The sequence below is a fragment of the Nanorana parkeri genome, unplaced genomic scaffold (genome assembly GCF_000935625.1).
Source record: "Nanorana parkeri isolate BGI_ZX_2015 unplaced genomic scaffold, ASM93562v1 scaffold1181, whole genome shotgun sequence".
NCBI lineage: Eukaryota > Metazoa > Chordata > Amphibia > Anura > Dicroglossidae > Nanorana > Nanorana parkeri.
Genome location: NW_017307449.1, coordinates 29,069 through 47,136, shown reverse-complemented (window position 1 = coordinate 47,136; position 18,068 = coordinate 29,069). Strand labels below are relative to the sequence as shown.

Sequence of the window (18,068 nt, the reverse complement as noted above, 5' to 3'; positions counted from 1 at the left end):
TGCAAGAAACTAGCCCTCTCTGTGGAAGGAAAGTAATAACATCCCTCCCTGTAATACAGGGGATAGTTGGAGGCAATGCAGAGCTCCTGTGCCTTTTAGATCACACTTTCTTTTTTCTGGGAGGGCTTTTAGTAGGAGACACCAGGTTTGGTGCAGCGATGGAGGCGAGATATTTTTGGGCCTGATCAGGAGAGGTAAATTGCAGGGTTGTCCCCTCAGGCGATGCTATTTTGAGTGTTTCGCCGGGTAGGCAAGTGAGAATTTGATCCTTTTGGACACAAGCTGCTGACAGATTTCATGGAATGACTTCCTCTGCTTCGTAAGCTCAGCCGAATAGTCGGCGAATAAGAGGAGTTTGTGACCCCCTGCTATAAGGTTGCGCTGTGCACGGTAGGCCTGGAATATCTGGTGTTTCTCTGAGTAGTCCAGGAAGCGCACTATCACAGGTCTGGGATTGGAGTTTACCCTAGGTGGGCCAATTCTGTGTGCCCTTTCTACCTTGCGGGACTGATTCTCAAGGTCGTCAACCTTATCAGACAGGTAGTGAACAGATTTGGAAAGATGATCAATTTTCTGCTGTGCAGAGAATGAGTCATCATCTAAAGTATTTACTCTGGATTCCAGGGTAGCAATCTGTTTGCCCTGTGACATTAGTGAGGCATTTAACTTGCCTAGATGTTGCTGCAGAGAATCTGCTATAATGGTGGTGAGATCAGGTTTAAGATGAGAGGCTACTGCTGCAGCTAACTGCTGATAGTCAATGTGCCCCTGTGAGTGTAGTTGCACTGACTCACCAGAGGATTCATCAGCTTGGCTGAGCTGCATGTCATCTGCGTCTGCCATCTTGGGAGCACAGTGGTCGTCACTCAGGGAAGGCTGCAGGGCTCGTCTCGTGGTCTGAGATCGAGCAAGGTACCGATCCATGACCGGTGAGTGCACCGCTTGATTAGTAGGGCAGTTTCGACCGCGGTGTAGCCGTTTGAGAGGGTAGGAGAGAGGTGTTTGGTGGTTGGCGGGACGGAGCTCCGCAAAGCACCGCTATGTCATCTGGCGCCGGAACCGGAAGCCACGTTTGTACTTTAAGCAAGATTTGTGACACTGTTCCGGAACTGAACACAGGCAGTTCCATTCATCCTTAGTTCAGATGCTTCTATTTTGTTTAGTACTTGGTTAGTAATGGTATGTGGCTCTGTGCTCCAGCATTGTTGTGGACAATGTGTGATGTGGTCTGAAAGCGGACACACTACTGCTGTCAACCTTTATCTTTGTCTCCACTTGGAATGGGGAGAGGTATGATAGTTGGGCTACCTGAAAAACTCTGGAAAGGTATCTATGTGGGTGACCCATATTACAAAATGAAATATAAATAATGAAACTAGGGAGACAGCAAGCTACTCTTAAATTGTTCTGTTATTGACCTTGTTTTGTGTTCCCTTTCCCAAAACCATGCCTACCAACACAGATAATAAAAAAAGGTAACAGTGCCATGTTGTAACAACACAAGGCACCTCCCCTAAATGCCACTACAAATCGCACACCAGCCTGGATGCTAAAACAACCCAGTTTAGCATGCTGGCTGATGTGAACAAATACATGTTCTCCAATATCTGAAACATGAACCAAGTTACATTAATATTTAGTAGCAGTTTAAATTCTCACATTGATAACAGCAATCTAATGTATTATTGAGCAGATTTCATGCTATCCTCCTTTATATTAAGATTTTTTTCACTGATTTTTCTCTGTCATTCTGACCTACACCTTGGGTGAAGGAAGGTAACAGCATGAGTTATAAATGATTTAATAGTCAAATGATTGTTATGTATAATGTGAAATAGCCAAAATCAATAATTTTAATACCTATGCAGCAGGTAAGATATCAGCAATGAGACAAAAGCCTGCCTAGCAAGTTTTAGAATCCAGTGATTAAACTCTAGAGTAGAGTTACAGGTTAAATAAGGTTTAAGTATGTCCTTTAATTCTATTAATGTACAAATCCTTATTACCTCTAGTGTCTGGCTAAACCATTTGAATTACACCATTTATAGAATAATCTCCTTAAGGTCAGTTTTAAACTTTAGTCTATGTAAGTCATTTGTGTATACTGCTCACTAAAAATTAGTTCTGCAATTAAAGCTTAAGATGTGTAATGCTTGTCATGAACATGTGGATTTACATGTGGCTTTACATATACATAATACATATTAGACCTCTGAAAGTTCTGTAGCAGATCTGCCCAAATGGGCAGGATGACTGACTATCAAGATATAACTTGCAATTTCATAATGTCTCGTTATCCTTGCTCATCATCAATCAAATCAATCAATCAAAAGCTAGAAGTAGAGCTATAAGAATCACAGGAGCCACACCTGGATATGATTGTCAGTTTTATGACATGTCACACTTATCACTTCCCCTAGGCAAACTATTGTTGTTTATGTGGAGGCTTCCACTGACCCTTACAGGTCCAGTATATGCATGCAGTGAGATCAGCAGGTGTCACCAAAGGGATACATATGGACAGACACAGAAATTATGTGCATAAATAGGTTCCTTATGCATAACCACAAAAGGAAATGTGCAACTCAATCTCCTAGATTTGCGTTTCAAATCAGATGAGGCCAGTTTATGTTTTTTTAAGAAAAAAAGTTATTTAACAAATGTATGGATACCAGCCTTGAATATATATATCAAATGAAAAGGTTTCCCCCTACAAGGTCATGCACCCTCCTCCATGCAAATACCAACCTAGCTGCCCTTGTGCAAGTACTTCAACAAGGAGCCATACAAAAATGAACTCCCTAATTGTAAAACACCATCCAGGTACTGACTTTCCTATCACTTACAGGAACTAGGAGGTTAATGTTATTCTAAAGGAGCATTGTGGAAACATTACTTTCTTTTTAACCACAATAATCACTAATGTATGTGTATTGCATTTAGCAATGATGTGTAAAAAAAATGGACCATGAATCACTCTTGTTTAATTAGGCTGGAGCTGAAAGTCCTTTAAATTCATGGGAGCTTTTTTCCCCATCCTAACATGTAACTCTTTTTAGAGTTTTGGACAGAAGAGTAGACACTGCATGGATGAAAAAAAGTCTTACAAGGATTTTTAAACATCTTTTTTTAATAAATTGGTGAATCAGAGGCATGTTTAGTTCCTTAGCCAAGCGCTGAGTAGCTGTTCTGCAGCACTTCAGTTCGCTGCAGCAGATTCACTGAATGTTTTGGCTGCACAGTGCAAAGAAAAAGGTAAAGGATAATATTTTTGACTAATAAACACCATTTTCCAGTGAATATATGGTGTGCACATCCACCAAAATATTGAATTGTAGCTTCCAACACTGAATTGATGTCCTTCAGGCACCATTCTCCAGTGCTACCAGATGTCCCCACCTTCTCTGTCCCACTCAGTGCCCTGTATCCACATTCACGGCAAGTGCTTAGTTAGCAGTGCTGAGCGCTGACTTGCAACACAGCGTTCAGCGGCAGTTTGCCAACTCAGCAGTCGCAGCGGCTGAGCAACTGAACACAGCTCAGGGCAAACATTCACATTTCTAGTGTTTATGAAGTTGGTGGACCAGCTATTTAATCTCAGACTGGATCAATAGGAGTTGTGAATTGGATTTCACTCTGATAATCACATCATCTCTGATAATCACACATATACCCTTTGATAGACTGGTAAAAGTCTAGTATTTGTGGAGATGGACTAGTGGCATTCTTTTTAGGCCAATCAAAATAAAAGTGTCTATTGGGGCTAGGGTTGTGGGACCTCAGCCCACATAATAATTATTTGTGGGACATTTATAGACCTACATCAATCATAGCTAGCTTGTTTTATATATAATAACAGGGTTAACGTTTGCAAAGATAGAGTTATTGCTGTTAGCATTGAAACTGTGTTGCAGAAGAACGGCCCCTTGGAAAAAATAAATCACATCCACTGCTACAAATATCCCAACCAATACCCCCTTCAACACTACCAGTGCTAGCAATATAGAAAATTATGTTGCACACATCTTGAAATGTACTTATACTCCACAGATGAGTTAAAGCTATGCTAACAGTAGGGTTGCCACCTGTCCAGGATTCACCCGGACAGTCCGGGTTTTGAATGCTGTGTTCGGGTTTCATGGCAGCAGAAACCCGGACACAAGATGTCAGCCAGACAGGGGCAACCAAAATGAAGATAGGGGCTACCGGACCCCCCTGAGAATAGTTTTGACTGTGATGTTTATGAATGGGCGCTATTTACATATGAATAAGCCGCCACTCACTCTCCCACCAAAAATTTCAGCGCGTTGCTAGAGTGTTCGGGTTTCGCTTGAAGAAAAGGTGGCAACCCTAGCTAACAGTGCATCCTAAACAAATATTGTGAGTGCTATATACAGAATTAAAGGGCTATAAAGTTACTTTTTCTTAAGAAAATTGTGCCCTTAGTTCCCTCCATTGTTGGGTCAGTTGACTGTTGTTGCAGCACATCACATAGCCTTTGCTAAAGTGTGGACATTGACACAGCCACACAACTACTATTCCTAAACACAATGGCTCTCCCCATTGCCAGGGACTACATGATCATTGCTCTTACACTGTTCATATGACAGGAGATGATGGACAAAGTCCAGACAAATGTTTTCAGGAATGTCAGTATCCTATTGTTACTAATACTTTTACCTGTCTGTAGAGTATAGATCCACTTTAAATTGTGCTGTACTCATATCAAGTGGAAATTCATTGTTTTTCAGAATGTTTTGAATATGTTTAAGCATAACACTGCATTAGTATGGCAAATACAGAACAGAGAATTTGAAAAGTGTAGTCAGTAACAAAGGAGTCATCATTTTTATTGTAGTTGTAATTCTGAGTAATTCATTGTTGCTCATTAACTTGCTAGAAGTGCTATATTGAGAGCAATAATTCATGCAGGATTTTTCCCAAGTAGGTATTGAGAAATAGATTTGATAAATGTTGTTTTTGTTCATATCAGCCAGAAATGTGTCTGTGTTATTATATGATACTTTAGGCTAGAAAATCAAATAGGACAAGTACAGGCTTTATCCTATCAATTTAGATTGGGGGATTTTAGACCAGCAAATCTGACCAAACAATCAAAAAAGCAACAGATTTCATACAGTTTAAGTTTTTATTATTATATATTCATTTTAAAAAGCAATAAAACATATGTATAAAACCAATAGTTTTTTGTGCTGGTCCTTACAACCAATTGTCTAAATGTTTCACTACCAAAGTGGTATACACAGCTGTCAATGATGTACATTCTTTTAATCCAAAAACTTTGCATGCAAAAGTCCTCATTCCATTCAAAAGCATTGTGTTTAGAGGTCCTCAAAGCGTTTCACCCAAAGGGCTTCCTCAGGAGGACAAATCCATCAAATGTGTGACCAGCTGAATATAGATCAATATTACGTGATGACACAAACGTAGCAAATCATAACTTCGGCGGGGGCCACAGAGGAATCGACACACACAGGGAGGAGGCAGAAGGACATCAACAAACGGCACCTCTGGCTTACAAGCACTAGTGTCGATGTAGTGTCTCCACTATTCACACTGGGCATCGTATCCCAATGTGCTTGTCCTTTACTGCTGACAAAGTAACTGCTACAGTAACAAAGGAGTCATCATTTTTATTGTAGTTGTAATTCTGAATAATTAATTGTTGTTCATGAACTTGCTAGAAGTGTTATATTGAGAGCAATAATTCATTCAGTATTTTTCCCAAGTAGGTATTGAGAAATAGATTTGATAAATGTTGTTTTTGTTCATAGCATGTGTTGGTGTTTTGATATTAGACTTTAGGCTATTTAGTTATTTTACATTTTGTTTGTACACTATTTTTTTTTAACTGACCATAAAACCATATGTTCCAATGTCTAATTTCTATTTTTGTTCATAAATCTAACATCTATTAAGCAGATCTTTTGAGCGCAATACTTTTTTAATGTTACGTTATCAGTTTAAAATGCTAAATAGAATTTATTGTTCAGCAACCATAATAAAAATAAATGTTACCAGGACATGTTAAAAAAAGGTTATTTATTTTGAATAAAGCAAGAAACTCTTAAATATACAGTGCAGGGGCTCTCTACTTTTTCTGTTGCAAATAAAAGACCACTTGCATGTGGGGTTGTAAACAGTACTGTAGGGCAAGGCTCAACATTTTCACTTGCCCCCTCACAATTTGCGAGTGAAAATTGTGTGGGGGCGAGTGGAAATGAAGCCATTGAGTCAGGCAATCGGTCATGGACTGAGTGCCCAACTCCTGGAGGGATCCCAGATAGCTTACCTGTATACTGCTGCTCACAGCCGTGCACCTTCCCTTGTTAAGGATGGCCGCATGATGGGTCAGTTCTATCATTCCATCGTACCCGTATCTTTATCGGACTTCCAGGGGTGTGTGCGGGGGCAGTGGCAGACCTAAGGAACAAAGGTCCCTGGTGCAAGATTTTTTTTTGCCCCCCCCCCCAAAAAAAAACCACAAACACAGCGCTCTCCTCCCGCAGCGCTCGGCCGCCTGTCACTTTCTCTCCTCCCCGCTGGGACACTGAGCAGCACCCAGCGGGGAGGAAAGAAAGCAGGGATGTGCCGCTGTATCAGCAGAAAAATGGCACTTTCGGCATTTAGCCAAAGGTGCCATTTCCAGACTATATCTTTTGGCGGACAATATATCGGTGCATCCCCAGGCTATAGAGGACTACACATCCCAGCAATACTTTATATAACAATAGCATTTCTGTATTAAGTACTGCTGAGATTTGGCATCTTCCATCTCCGTGCCGGGAGTGTCGGATGACTGGATGCGGGACCTGGTCCATTAATCTCACGGACCAACGCAGTTTAACATTAGTGGCTCCAGGTCCATAATTCTTAAGGACTAATTATGATATCATAACGATAAGACAAAATATGATTGGAAGTAAATATATTCACTGCTGCTTAACAGATTATATTGAAAGGAAACACCAAAAGCGCGTATACTGCACATAATTCCAATATAAATATTATATTTAACAAAAACTGTATAAGATTTAACACAAATATATTTGCTTCAAATCATATTTTGTTTTTTCATTATGAATTAATAATTAGTCCGTAAGAGTTATGGACCTGGAGCCGCTATTGTTAAACTGCGTTGGTCCGCGAGATTTACGGACGCTGCGTTGGTTCATGAAATTAGCTGACCTGGTCCTGCAGTGCGCTTGCATGCATGGCCGGACACTGCACACGTTCCCCGGCAGTCCGATAAATTTGAAATAGCCAATAGCAGACTGGCTTTTACACTCGCCCAATGCTGCTGTCAATCAGCAGAGGTGGACCTGAAGTTCTCCATAAGGTCCTCCTCTGTTAATTGACAGCAGCAGTGGGCAGGTGCAATAGCCAGCTTGCTATTGGCTATTGCAAATTGAAATAGCCAATAGCAAGCTAGCTATTCATTCCTATGCTGTCCGTTTTATTTTTCTTTATTCTGACGACAGCAGGTGTCAGAATACTAAAAAAAGAAACAGCAGATAGCAAGTGAAGCATTAGCTTTCATAGTATTTGAGGTTGAATAAAGGCACCTATTGTGTGTATGTATGTGATTCTGCATGTGTATGCATGTGTATGAGTCCTTGTGTGATCTTTTTTTTTTTTTTTAAGGGTACCTGTACCCTTGTATGTTGCAGTCTCTTAGGAAATTGTCCAAATGGTTTTTGAATGATTCCACACTCTTAGCTGATACCACTGCTTGTGGCAGCGAGTTCTAGGCCCTAACCGCTCTAACTGAGAAGAAGCCCCTATGCCCCTTGTGATTAAATATTTTCTCCACTAGTTTTAGGTGGTGGCCTCTAGTCTTTGTTATGGAGTTTACCGTAAAAAGTTTATTGCTGATGTTGCTATCACCATTGGACATCTTGTACATCAAGATCATGTCCCCCCTTAATATCCTCACTTCCAGCGTGAACATGTTTAAATTTAGTAACCTTGTCTCATAGCTTTGGTCCTCCATCCCCTTAATTAGTTTAGTTGCCCTTCTCTGGACTCTTTCCAGCTCAAGGGCATCCTTTCTGTGGATTGGTGACCAAAACTGGGCCGCATACTCAAGATGAGGCCGAACCAGTGATCTATAAAGTGGCAAAATTATTGCTTTGTCTCTACAGTACATTCCCTTTTTAATACAAGACAGTACTCTGCTTGCTTTGTTTGCTGCAGCCTGGCATTGCAAGCTATTATTCAATATGTGGTCTACAATGACCCCCAGGTCCTTTTCCATTTCTGAATTTCCTAGTGGAATTCCCATTAATGTGTATTCCGCCTGCCTATTTTTAACCCCAAAGGGCATTACTTTACATGTATCAACATAGCTTCTTTGCTATCTGCCATAATTTCAGGGAGGTGCTCTCTCCCCCATCCCCCCGCCGATGGGGGGGGGGGGCAGAGGGCACCTCCCTGAAATGACTTTTTTTCAGGTTGGGATGCCTGCTATGGCCTCATACAAAAAAATGATTAGCTGCCCCCAGTCTGTCTGTGACCAGAACTAAGGTCTCTAGAGGCAAACTTCCCATGGCTGGTAAGAGGCCCTAATCACATGTAACCACTCATATACAGGTTACAAATGCAGAGTAAAATCTGACCACACTGCTGTTCATACACAACATGGGTTTGGGGCTAGTGGGGTATCGGCTGGCCAGCTGATGCCCCTCTGAATAAGCCCTTACTTCAAATGAATCTCTGTTATCTTTCGGTTTGTGCAAATAATCCCTTTATTTGTCCTAATACTTTACAAAGTCCTTTGTGTGATTATGATATACACTACTGGTCAAAAGTCATAAAACACCCCCATTTTTCCAATTTTCATTGATATGTAAGCAGTCCAAGCCCAGTGAATAACCTGAAATGGTACAAAGGTAAGATGTAAACTGCCAGAGGTGAAAAAAAAGAAGTTTAGGTTAACAAAAACTGAAAAATAATGTACATTTCAGAGTTATACAAAAATGCCTTTTTCAGGAAGAAGTAATGGGTTAACAACTCACAGGTGTTCTGTAGCAAAGTATGCAAATTAAGTCTTGAATGTTTATGCTAACAATTCCTACAGGTGTCCCAACTTTTGCTGATTACTCACACGCCCTCTGTCTGTATAAAAGCAGTTTTGGGATACACTGTGTTACTACATCCTCTTAAGCAATGTTTGGACAGTATTGGACTGCAGGAAGTAATATATTGCTCTCAAAATGGTGAGAAAAAGGCAATTAACAAAGGAAGACACACAGACCATTATATCCCTTAAAAGTGTAGGTCTTATCTTTAGAGAAATTGCAAAGAAAGCCATGGTGTCAGTGATCAGTTTCCTACACCTTCAAAAGGCACTTGGAAACTGAAGCAAACTCTGACAGGAAGAGGTTTGGCAGACCCAAAGCCACAACAGAATCAGAAGACAAGTTTCTGAGAGTCAGCAGCTTGCGTGACAGGTAGCTTACAGTACAACAGCTTCAAGCACAGCTTAACACTGATCAAAGTAAGCAAGTCTCAGGTTTCACTGCGAAGAGAAGACTTTGAGCCGCAAGTTTGACATATCACGTGGCCGTAAGAAAGCCATTGCTAAGATGGCAAAATAAGAAAAAAGAGGCCTGTCTGGGCCATGAAGCACCGCCAGTGGATTACTGAAGACTGGAAGGAGATCCTTTGGACTGATGAATCAAAATTTGAGGTTCATCACGCATGTTTTTTTGTACGCCATCAAGTAGGTGAAAGGATGGTTGCTCAATGTGGGATACCAACTGTCAAACATGGAGGAGGAAGTGGATGGTCTGGGGCTCTTTTGCTGGATCCAAAGTCAGTGTCTTGCACAAAGTGAGTGACATTCTGAACCAAAACTACTACCACAGCATTTTGAAGCATCATGCAATACCCTTTGGTTTACTCCTAGTTGGTCAGGGGTTCATCCTACAGCACGATAATGACCCCAAATATTCATCCAGGCTGTGTCAGAACTACCTTAGCAGAAAAGAACAAGACGGTAGGCTACAAATCATGAAATGGCCAGCAGGACAAGTACTTGTCAAAATGCCCTGTTTTTTCCGCCCTCACCCTGCAGCGCCATAAGGCGGCCGCCTGACTTGCCTTGCGGTAGCGCCGGACCTGATGGCCAGCACAGTCTCCAGACTTAAACCCTCAAGCTGGGTTGGAATGAACTGGACAGAAGGGTGAAAGCAAAGCAACCTACAAGTGCAACACATTTGTAGAAACTTCTGCAATAGTATTGGGAAGAACTTTCTGAACAATATTTGATTTTAGTTGTAGAAAGAATGCCACAAGGGTGTTCAACTGTTATATCGGCAAAAGGTAGCTACTTTGGTTTAAAAAATTAGATTACATTTTATTAAAGAAAGTGATTCCATGATTTATTTTGGATGTCCAATTGTTTATTTGTTCTATGCTTTATTTTCAGAGTACATTGAGACATTACACTGTGTAAATTTCAATAAAAACTGGAACAATGGCAATGGGTGTGTTCTAAAACTTTTGACCGGTAGTGTATACACACACAGACACACACTTGATAACCAAATGACTCTTCCTACTTTATATTTTTCTCGATTCCTCAAGTTTAATCCCCTGTGTTTGAATTATTGGAAAGCAGCATCTGTGAATTAATCCAGTTGTTCAGAGAATAAGTTATCAGATCAGCTGTTCACATCAATAATAGGATTAGAAATGTAAAGCTTGAGAAGAAATAGCCAAAGGCAGTCGCACAGGTCAGCTTTGATACCATGGTTTATGATTTAAAGATTGTGCACCCGTAGGCAGGTGCTTTTACAGGTATTAAAATATCAACCCCCACCCATAAACAAAGGTATAAAACAGGTCTATAGAACATAAAAGTATAAGTTATGTATTAAATTCAAATACATATACAGTGAATATTTTATAGTAATTATTGCTGTGTATCATTGCACATTAAAGTATGTACATACATGAATATACAATTACGAAAGAGGAAAGGGACATTTACTGTACCTCAGACACCTACCCGTATTTAAAGTGTTTATTGTAATCACCCAGAGATCCATTGCACTGCTGTTTACATTAGAATATCTTCCATCCCAATGTAACTCTTAGAAGTATAATTATATCTGCATGAATAAACTGCAAAAATCAAGCCCAACCTGGAGGCAAAACTGCGTAGTTTGAACTTTGGATCCACGTAGGAACAGTGATTTGTTGTGGAACAACATTTGGCTATTTGGTTGGCAGATGATTAATATGATATATTTACATATATTATTTAAAATATATATATTTTAAAGTCTAAAGTAATACATTTTTCTTTCAGTGACAATGCCATGGAGCAGTATCTTCCTGGGGTGATATGTGACACAAATAATCAAGGTACAGTATGTTCCTCTCAAATGTGATAAATAACAATTTACATTTTCTATAAAAGGCAAAATTTTTGAAAACAGTAAAGCAACCCTAATTACATTAAACCAAGACCATTCTATGTATGTTTTTTATTCATTGCAATAGTCTTTAGTTAATAACAAAATGCCTTAAGAATGTTTAATCAAATGAATAATTGTTCTATGAATAATGAACTGTGCTGACTTAATGAATGAGAGCAAACTGTGTGATTATACAATTAAACTCTTACAAATTACTTTTAAAAAAAACCAATAAATTGGTTTTGATTTTGTGTTATATAAACCATGTTTGCCTGTAAATGTAATTTCGGTGGTTTTCTGGTCTTATAGCAAGTACTAAGATGTAGTTACATACATAGATTGGCCAAGCAGCAATATTAGGTGATACAATAAGCCAAATTACAAATCTAAAATACCTAACATACTGAAAAGGCATTTTATAGAGTAATTAAAACACTTATATTTGTACATGTTATTATAATTTAATATTTAGCATAAAATGTCACCACCTTCATTGGTAAGGCTGCTCATCCATTTAATCATAATGACTTATTATTGTTTAAATTAATTTTTATGAACTGTTTCAATATAAAATTGAACAGACATGGAACTCTGTAAGTGATTACAGCGTACACTAATATACTAATAAAAATAGTTAATCTTTAAAGTGACACCAAACTCAGGAGTTAAATCTTAAAAATACATTTAAGTACCTTAACTATTAACAAAATCTTATTTGTGTATCACTCAGCTGTAGATCCTCAAATCATCTCTGAATTGGTGTTGACACTGTCCTTCCTTCTGGAGGGTGGCTACTTTTGTTCCCCATGGTCCCTGTGTGTATTGTAAAGTAGCCACTGCTCTCAGCTTGCTCCAGTGATGAACTACATTCTCAATTCAAATTAGTAAACTAAACGCAAGATTGTAGTGCATCACAGGAGTGAGCTTTTTTTGTTAATAGTGTGCTTAAAATGCATTTTAAAAATGTACCTCTTGGATATAGTGTCATTTTAAGAAACCATGACTTACAATAATAGCATAGTCATTATTTTTGTTTTAATGGAAAAAAAAACATTTTCAAACATTACCCAGCAAAGTATTTCTTAAAATGTTTGCACTAGCACTTACAATCATCATGTTTCTGAACAGCTCCAACTCTTAGCTTGGCTTCCCTGAACTACCTGTCTAGTAAAAGATGATAGTGGACAGCACAGTCTCCAGCAGCTTGGAGAATAGAGAAGGGATTAGTGAGGAAGGAGGAATGGGGAGAGACATGGCTTGCTGTGTCTATGTGTGAAGACACACACAGCTTACTAGCACACACAAGGATGGCTCCATTAGACCATGCAAGGGAAAGCAGCCCCCTTAAAACAGGATATCAGGACCAGTGCTCAGGGAACCATCTGATTCTCCAGGAAACTAAAACTTTTAAACATCAAAGAGCAGCATCCATTGTATTTGATTTCATCAAGATTTGAAATAGCTGAAAATTTTATAAATGTTGGTAAGCTGCAATATATTACATTTTTGTTCTAGGATTTCGGTTTTTTTAACCATCTCCCGACCAGCCATTGTAGTTAGCTGGTGACCCCACTGGTATTAGACAGCGAAATGCAGAGCCAATCAAAATAGCTCTGTGCATTGTGATCTCTGTGAACAAATCACAGCACTACCTGAGTTTACAAACAGTAAACATTCAGTCCTTTTCTTCCTCTCACAATGGAGGAAGGGAAGAAAGGAGGATTGCAGCAGATTGATTGTAGGAAAGAGAGGAAGAGAGAGGCAGAAGCACAGGAAGACTTGTGATTCAAGGTGGGTAGTTTTAAAGTGCCACCGACCACCAATGATTAGGAGGAGGTAGAGAAATGTTATTACTACTGTGACGGACCCCCGTACTCAGGATGAGTATGTCCGCCGCTGTCTTCTTCCTTGCTGAGGAGATCTTGCAACCTGAAGATCCTTAGCTCCCAGTTTCCCCAGTCACTAGCCAAGGCTTGAGTGTAGGGTAAACAAACTCTGCTTTATTGAGCAACTGCACAAACTTTTATACAGCAAGTGATGAAATCAGAATATAATCCCATCACATCCACCCTACCCTCCCAGACAATCGGTCTGCTCAACACCAAAGGTGTCCACCTGCTAACGAACTCCAGACAGCCATAGCAGAAGCCTGGCCAGAATGTCATTGTTCAGAGCTCCTTCAGAGTACAGTGGGAGATAACGAGGGATGATGATGATAGTCTTTCCATAACCAGGTCACACAGCATAACGCACTCAAACATAACTCAACACCAATACACATTTAACTTATAAACTGATCACTATGTTGTCACAACTACTAAGTAGTATTTCTATTAATCAAAATGCTTTTGGGGGGAATCAGCGCAACTCAGCCATAACATTTTCTTTGTCTCAATACCTCTCAACATTATTTTAATACAATGCAAACCAAAGTTTTATGCCTGGAAGCAACTGTAATAATTCCTTATTAGAAATTAAAATATATTATAGGTCTAAATATACTAGAAATGAAAGGTGCATGTAAGCAATCCCAAATATTTTCTTTTTTTCTTTATACATTGAAAAAAAAACCCAGTGGTTATTAAATACCACCAAAAGAAAGCTTGATTTATTTTTAAAAATATACAAAGCTGTCCAGAGAATGTATGCATCTGAAGGTGATTGTCCTGCTGGCGGAGCAGTAGTCCAAATGTATTTTACCATGGAAAAGTAATTTCATGTTGTTTCTCTGGTGAATCATTTGTAATCTCCTGTGGGAAGCCGGTGATAATGTTTATAACTGAGACTATTGCTGACATTTTTGACAGCATGAATACTTGATATGCTAGTACAGCAATGTAATTACATTATAGGAATATTCTAGTCAGTGTGAATGGTAAATACAGAGAATACAAAGCATTAAGCAGCCATCTGTATGTCATTTTATTAAGCTTTCCAAACTCAATACAGGAGTGCATCAGATATCCCTAAATGTCTTAGGCTGATGCTAAGCAGCTGTGACAATATACTATATATATATATATATCACGGTAGTGTGCGTGCCTCTATAAACGGGGCAGTCACAGACCACAGACCTGTACATGTGAAGGCAAGGTTAGCTTTTCCTAAATTCAGGAAGAATGTATGAATATAAGCTGCATAATATTGCATTTGTCATAGTAAATTCCATAGTACGCATCATCATTAAGGCCTAGTGTAATTGAATGAATGCCATCAATGTTTTATTATTAGTAGAACATTATAATGAAACATCATTGTAAAACTTTGCATGTTGTGTGCTTTGCAGTGTAGTTTATATTTTGGATGCTATTATGTGAAGTGTGTGCTGTATTTCTAGTGTGCTTGTTTTTTATGCTTACAGAATTGCAGTCGACCCTATTACATCAGTTCTTTTGTCCCGTAAATTCTATTTTCTTAAAAGAAGCCATTACAGCAAACTTGCAAGTTAATTTTCTTCCATTCAATCTTGGAAAACGCTACTGCACAATTTTTTTCACCAACAGAGAGGTAAGTGCTGAATGTACTTTACTGTGTTGTAACTGTTTAGATGAATTAAGTTAATTGCTTGTAGACTCATAGATGTGGATATTTAAATACAGAAAGGTAGCAAAACAACTGCCCAGGAAACAGAGGGTACAGTGCACTCAGTATTGCACTGATAAAAAGGAGCTCTATCAAAATGTGTGTTTGACTCAAAATTAAAGTGACACTAAACTCAGAAATTAAATAATAAAAATAACACATTATATAAAAAATCTATGACTGTGTACCTTTTTGTGTCATTGTTCGGCTCTCAATGCTCCACAATCCATTTTATTTTTCTCCAGCCACAACTTCCTGCCAGAGGGTGGATACTTCTCTTCTCCATGGTCCCAATGGGAGCTGAAAAGCCACCCTCTGTGCTCATTCATGTGAAGGACTACGACATGCTGAGGGCTTGTCTTCTCAGTCTCTACTAATAACGAGACCAGTAACCACTCTTCTGTTGATGGGATTATACTATTATGATTGTTCAGTTCTATGAATGACCGGTGACGGGATAATCCTGTAATGCGGTACATTGAGCGCTGGTCCGTGGAGGGGCCAGCCTCAATGAGTTACTGCTGTTACGGGGTCCAAGGCAGAACTTCAACAGGTGATTAGGTGGTCACAACACTATGATCACAGTGATAGCTGATCGCTGTGATCACAGACCCGTGACAGCCACAGAGGTGGCAGTAGCTCACTGTGTTGTGCAGCGACACGAGCCGGCTGTGTGTCACAAACTGATACAAAGTATCTCTGAGGAGAATCAGTATTCTCTTCAGAGATACTAACTATCAAAGCCCCTGTAAATAAATAACCCCTTAGTGCCCACTAGTTTTTTTTAATAATAAGATTTAAAATAGTTCAAAGCATTTTTTAAAAAGGAAAAGAGTTTAAAAAAGTCAAAAAAGTTTAAGAAAAATACATTTAATAAAATAAATTATAAATATAGTGCTGAGGAGGCTATATAATATAAGAGACAGACATACCACATTCTAAAATTGTTCCAAACTAAAATTGTATTTCACTAATTGTAATTTGTAATCTAAAACTCCCAAAATAAACTGAAATTCCAGAGATATGATATACTCTATATATCAGGAAAATTAAATAATTTATTATGAATTACTTTCTGTGAACTACACTAATTATGTACACATTATTATTGCCAAAACTGTAAAAAAAATGTTTAATATTTTGAAATGCTTTGTATTTGTTTTATTAAAAAAAACAAGAATGTATATATGCATATGTAACATCAAATTAAAGCCCATTTTGTCCTTTAACACACTATATATATAATATGTGTAGGTGCAATGAATGAGGAAGACGGAAATTATGGTTAAACACATAGCAAAAATGGCAAAATTGCTCCGGTCCCCAGGAATGAAAAACATTTCTGAAGTTGTGTCACTAAGGGACACCAGGCATTTGTAACTACTGAACTGCCACCTTTAAAATGGATGAGGTCAGAGCAAATTGTAAACAACATGTGAACATGTAGAGACGCACCATATGGTTGGGAGTGACGTGATGTCATCAGCAAGGGACGTATTCCGTTAATTCCAATGCTTGTGGGGAAGAAGACTGATCCTGAGTAGAATGGCGATTGGATATGTGGATCTGATGGTTGCTGATTAGGAAGGAGGGTCCCACTGGGAAATGAGTCGTTGTTGATCCTATAGTTCCTCCATTTGCAGAAGCAGAGTTGGTCTTATGTTGAGCAGGGGACCGGCACTGACAGGCGGTGGAGGGGAACAAGTGCGGCAGGGTTCGATCCTCAGGAGACCTGTTGGAGGGGGTTAACAGTGGCGCCAGGATGGACAAAATCTTGTTGCGGAGATGTCGGCGGTGTCCCACGTGTGTGCGGGGGAAGCTGGATGGAGAGCAGTGCTGCAGCCGGCAGTGTAGAAGTCTGATGAGCAAAAGGGAGGAGGCGAGGGAACGGAGTGTGCTGGCTGTATTCCCCCGGGTGATAGGGAAATGACAGCTCGTCTTGACAGCCAGCAACCAAGCAGGAGGGCTGCCTGTGGTGCGGGGGGTTTGTGTGCACTTTAGGCTGTGTCGATCAGCGGTGACAGGGGCACAGTGACAGCGACAAGGGAGATCACTGGGTTCGTGCAAGGAACTGCCAAGAAGCTCAGGCACGAGTCGGGTGAACCATGTACTGGTCTCTAACGCGCTGTCATCCCTGATCGACACAGCCTAAAGCACACACAACCCCCCCCCCCCACACCACAGGCAACCCTCCTGCTGGTGTGCTGGCCGGCAAGCGAGCTGTCATTCCCCTTCCCCCGGGGGAATACAGCCGGCACACTCCGTTCCCTCACCTCCTCCCCGTTGCTCATCAGACTTCCACACTGCCGGCTGCAGCACTGCTCTCCATCCAGCTTCCCCCACACACCTTACTCACACCTTATTCAGGTACATTCCGTCACATACATTCCAACCCCCATTTGTTTGCAGCGCTTCTTCCTCCATTTTTTCCTGTACTTAGAAATTCTTGTATTACCGCTATCCCATATGCATGAACACATATCAACTATAGGAAATATGTCTAGATTTACCTTTAGCCACTCCCAAACCTCCAGTTTACAGAAAATAGTTGCCAGAGGTGTTTATTGCCATGCAAAATAAATATTCCCAGGTATCCTGTGAACAGCCCAAATCAAAAGACCAAACTCACTGTGGTACAATCATATAATTAATCTTGTGTCTCTTTAAATGTAGTTAATATGTGCAAATTGCAAATTATCCTCCAGAGGCCTCTACATTACAAAACAAAGCATGTTCTTTAAAATAAATCACACCCTGTTTTATATGATTAAAAATCACTGCGACAAACCAGTGGGACAGCACATTCTGCAAGCCAAGGCACAACATGGAATTTATAAAAGTACTCATACTTTGGCAAAAAACAGCATTATATGAGAGATGAAAATCTAAAACAAGGGTTAAACTTGTGGACCCATTTCATAAAACTATATGTAACCTAATTTCTTTGAAGTGACTCATTGAGGACAGATTTACTCTGCCACTTCAGCTTTCATCCTTTCATCTTCTCAAAAGCTTGTACCAAAAGGTGATATATATATA

The 18,068-nt window shown here is 39.7% G+C and overlaps 1 protein-coding gene across 1 annotated transcript in view; it reads left to right on the top strand.

Annotated features, from left to right (window-relative positions):
• The window catches only part of LOC108796841 (cilia- and flagella-associated protein 47-like), a 208,738-nt gene that overhangs the window by 175,369 nt on the left and 15,301 nt on the right, over positions 1-18,068 (top strand). Inside the window, 1 exon segment of the mRNA XM_018568382.1 lies at positions 14,835-14,954. Coding sequence (XP_018423884.1) covers positions 14,835-14,954 — 120 coding nt within the window.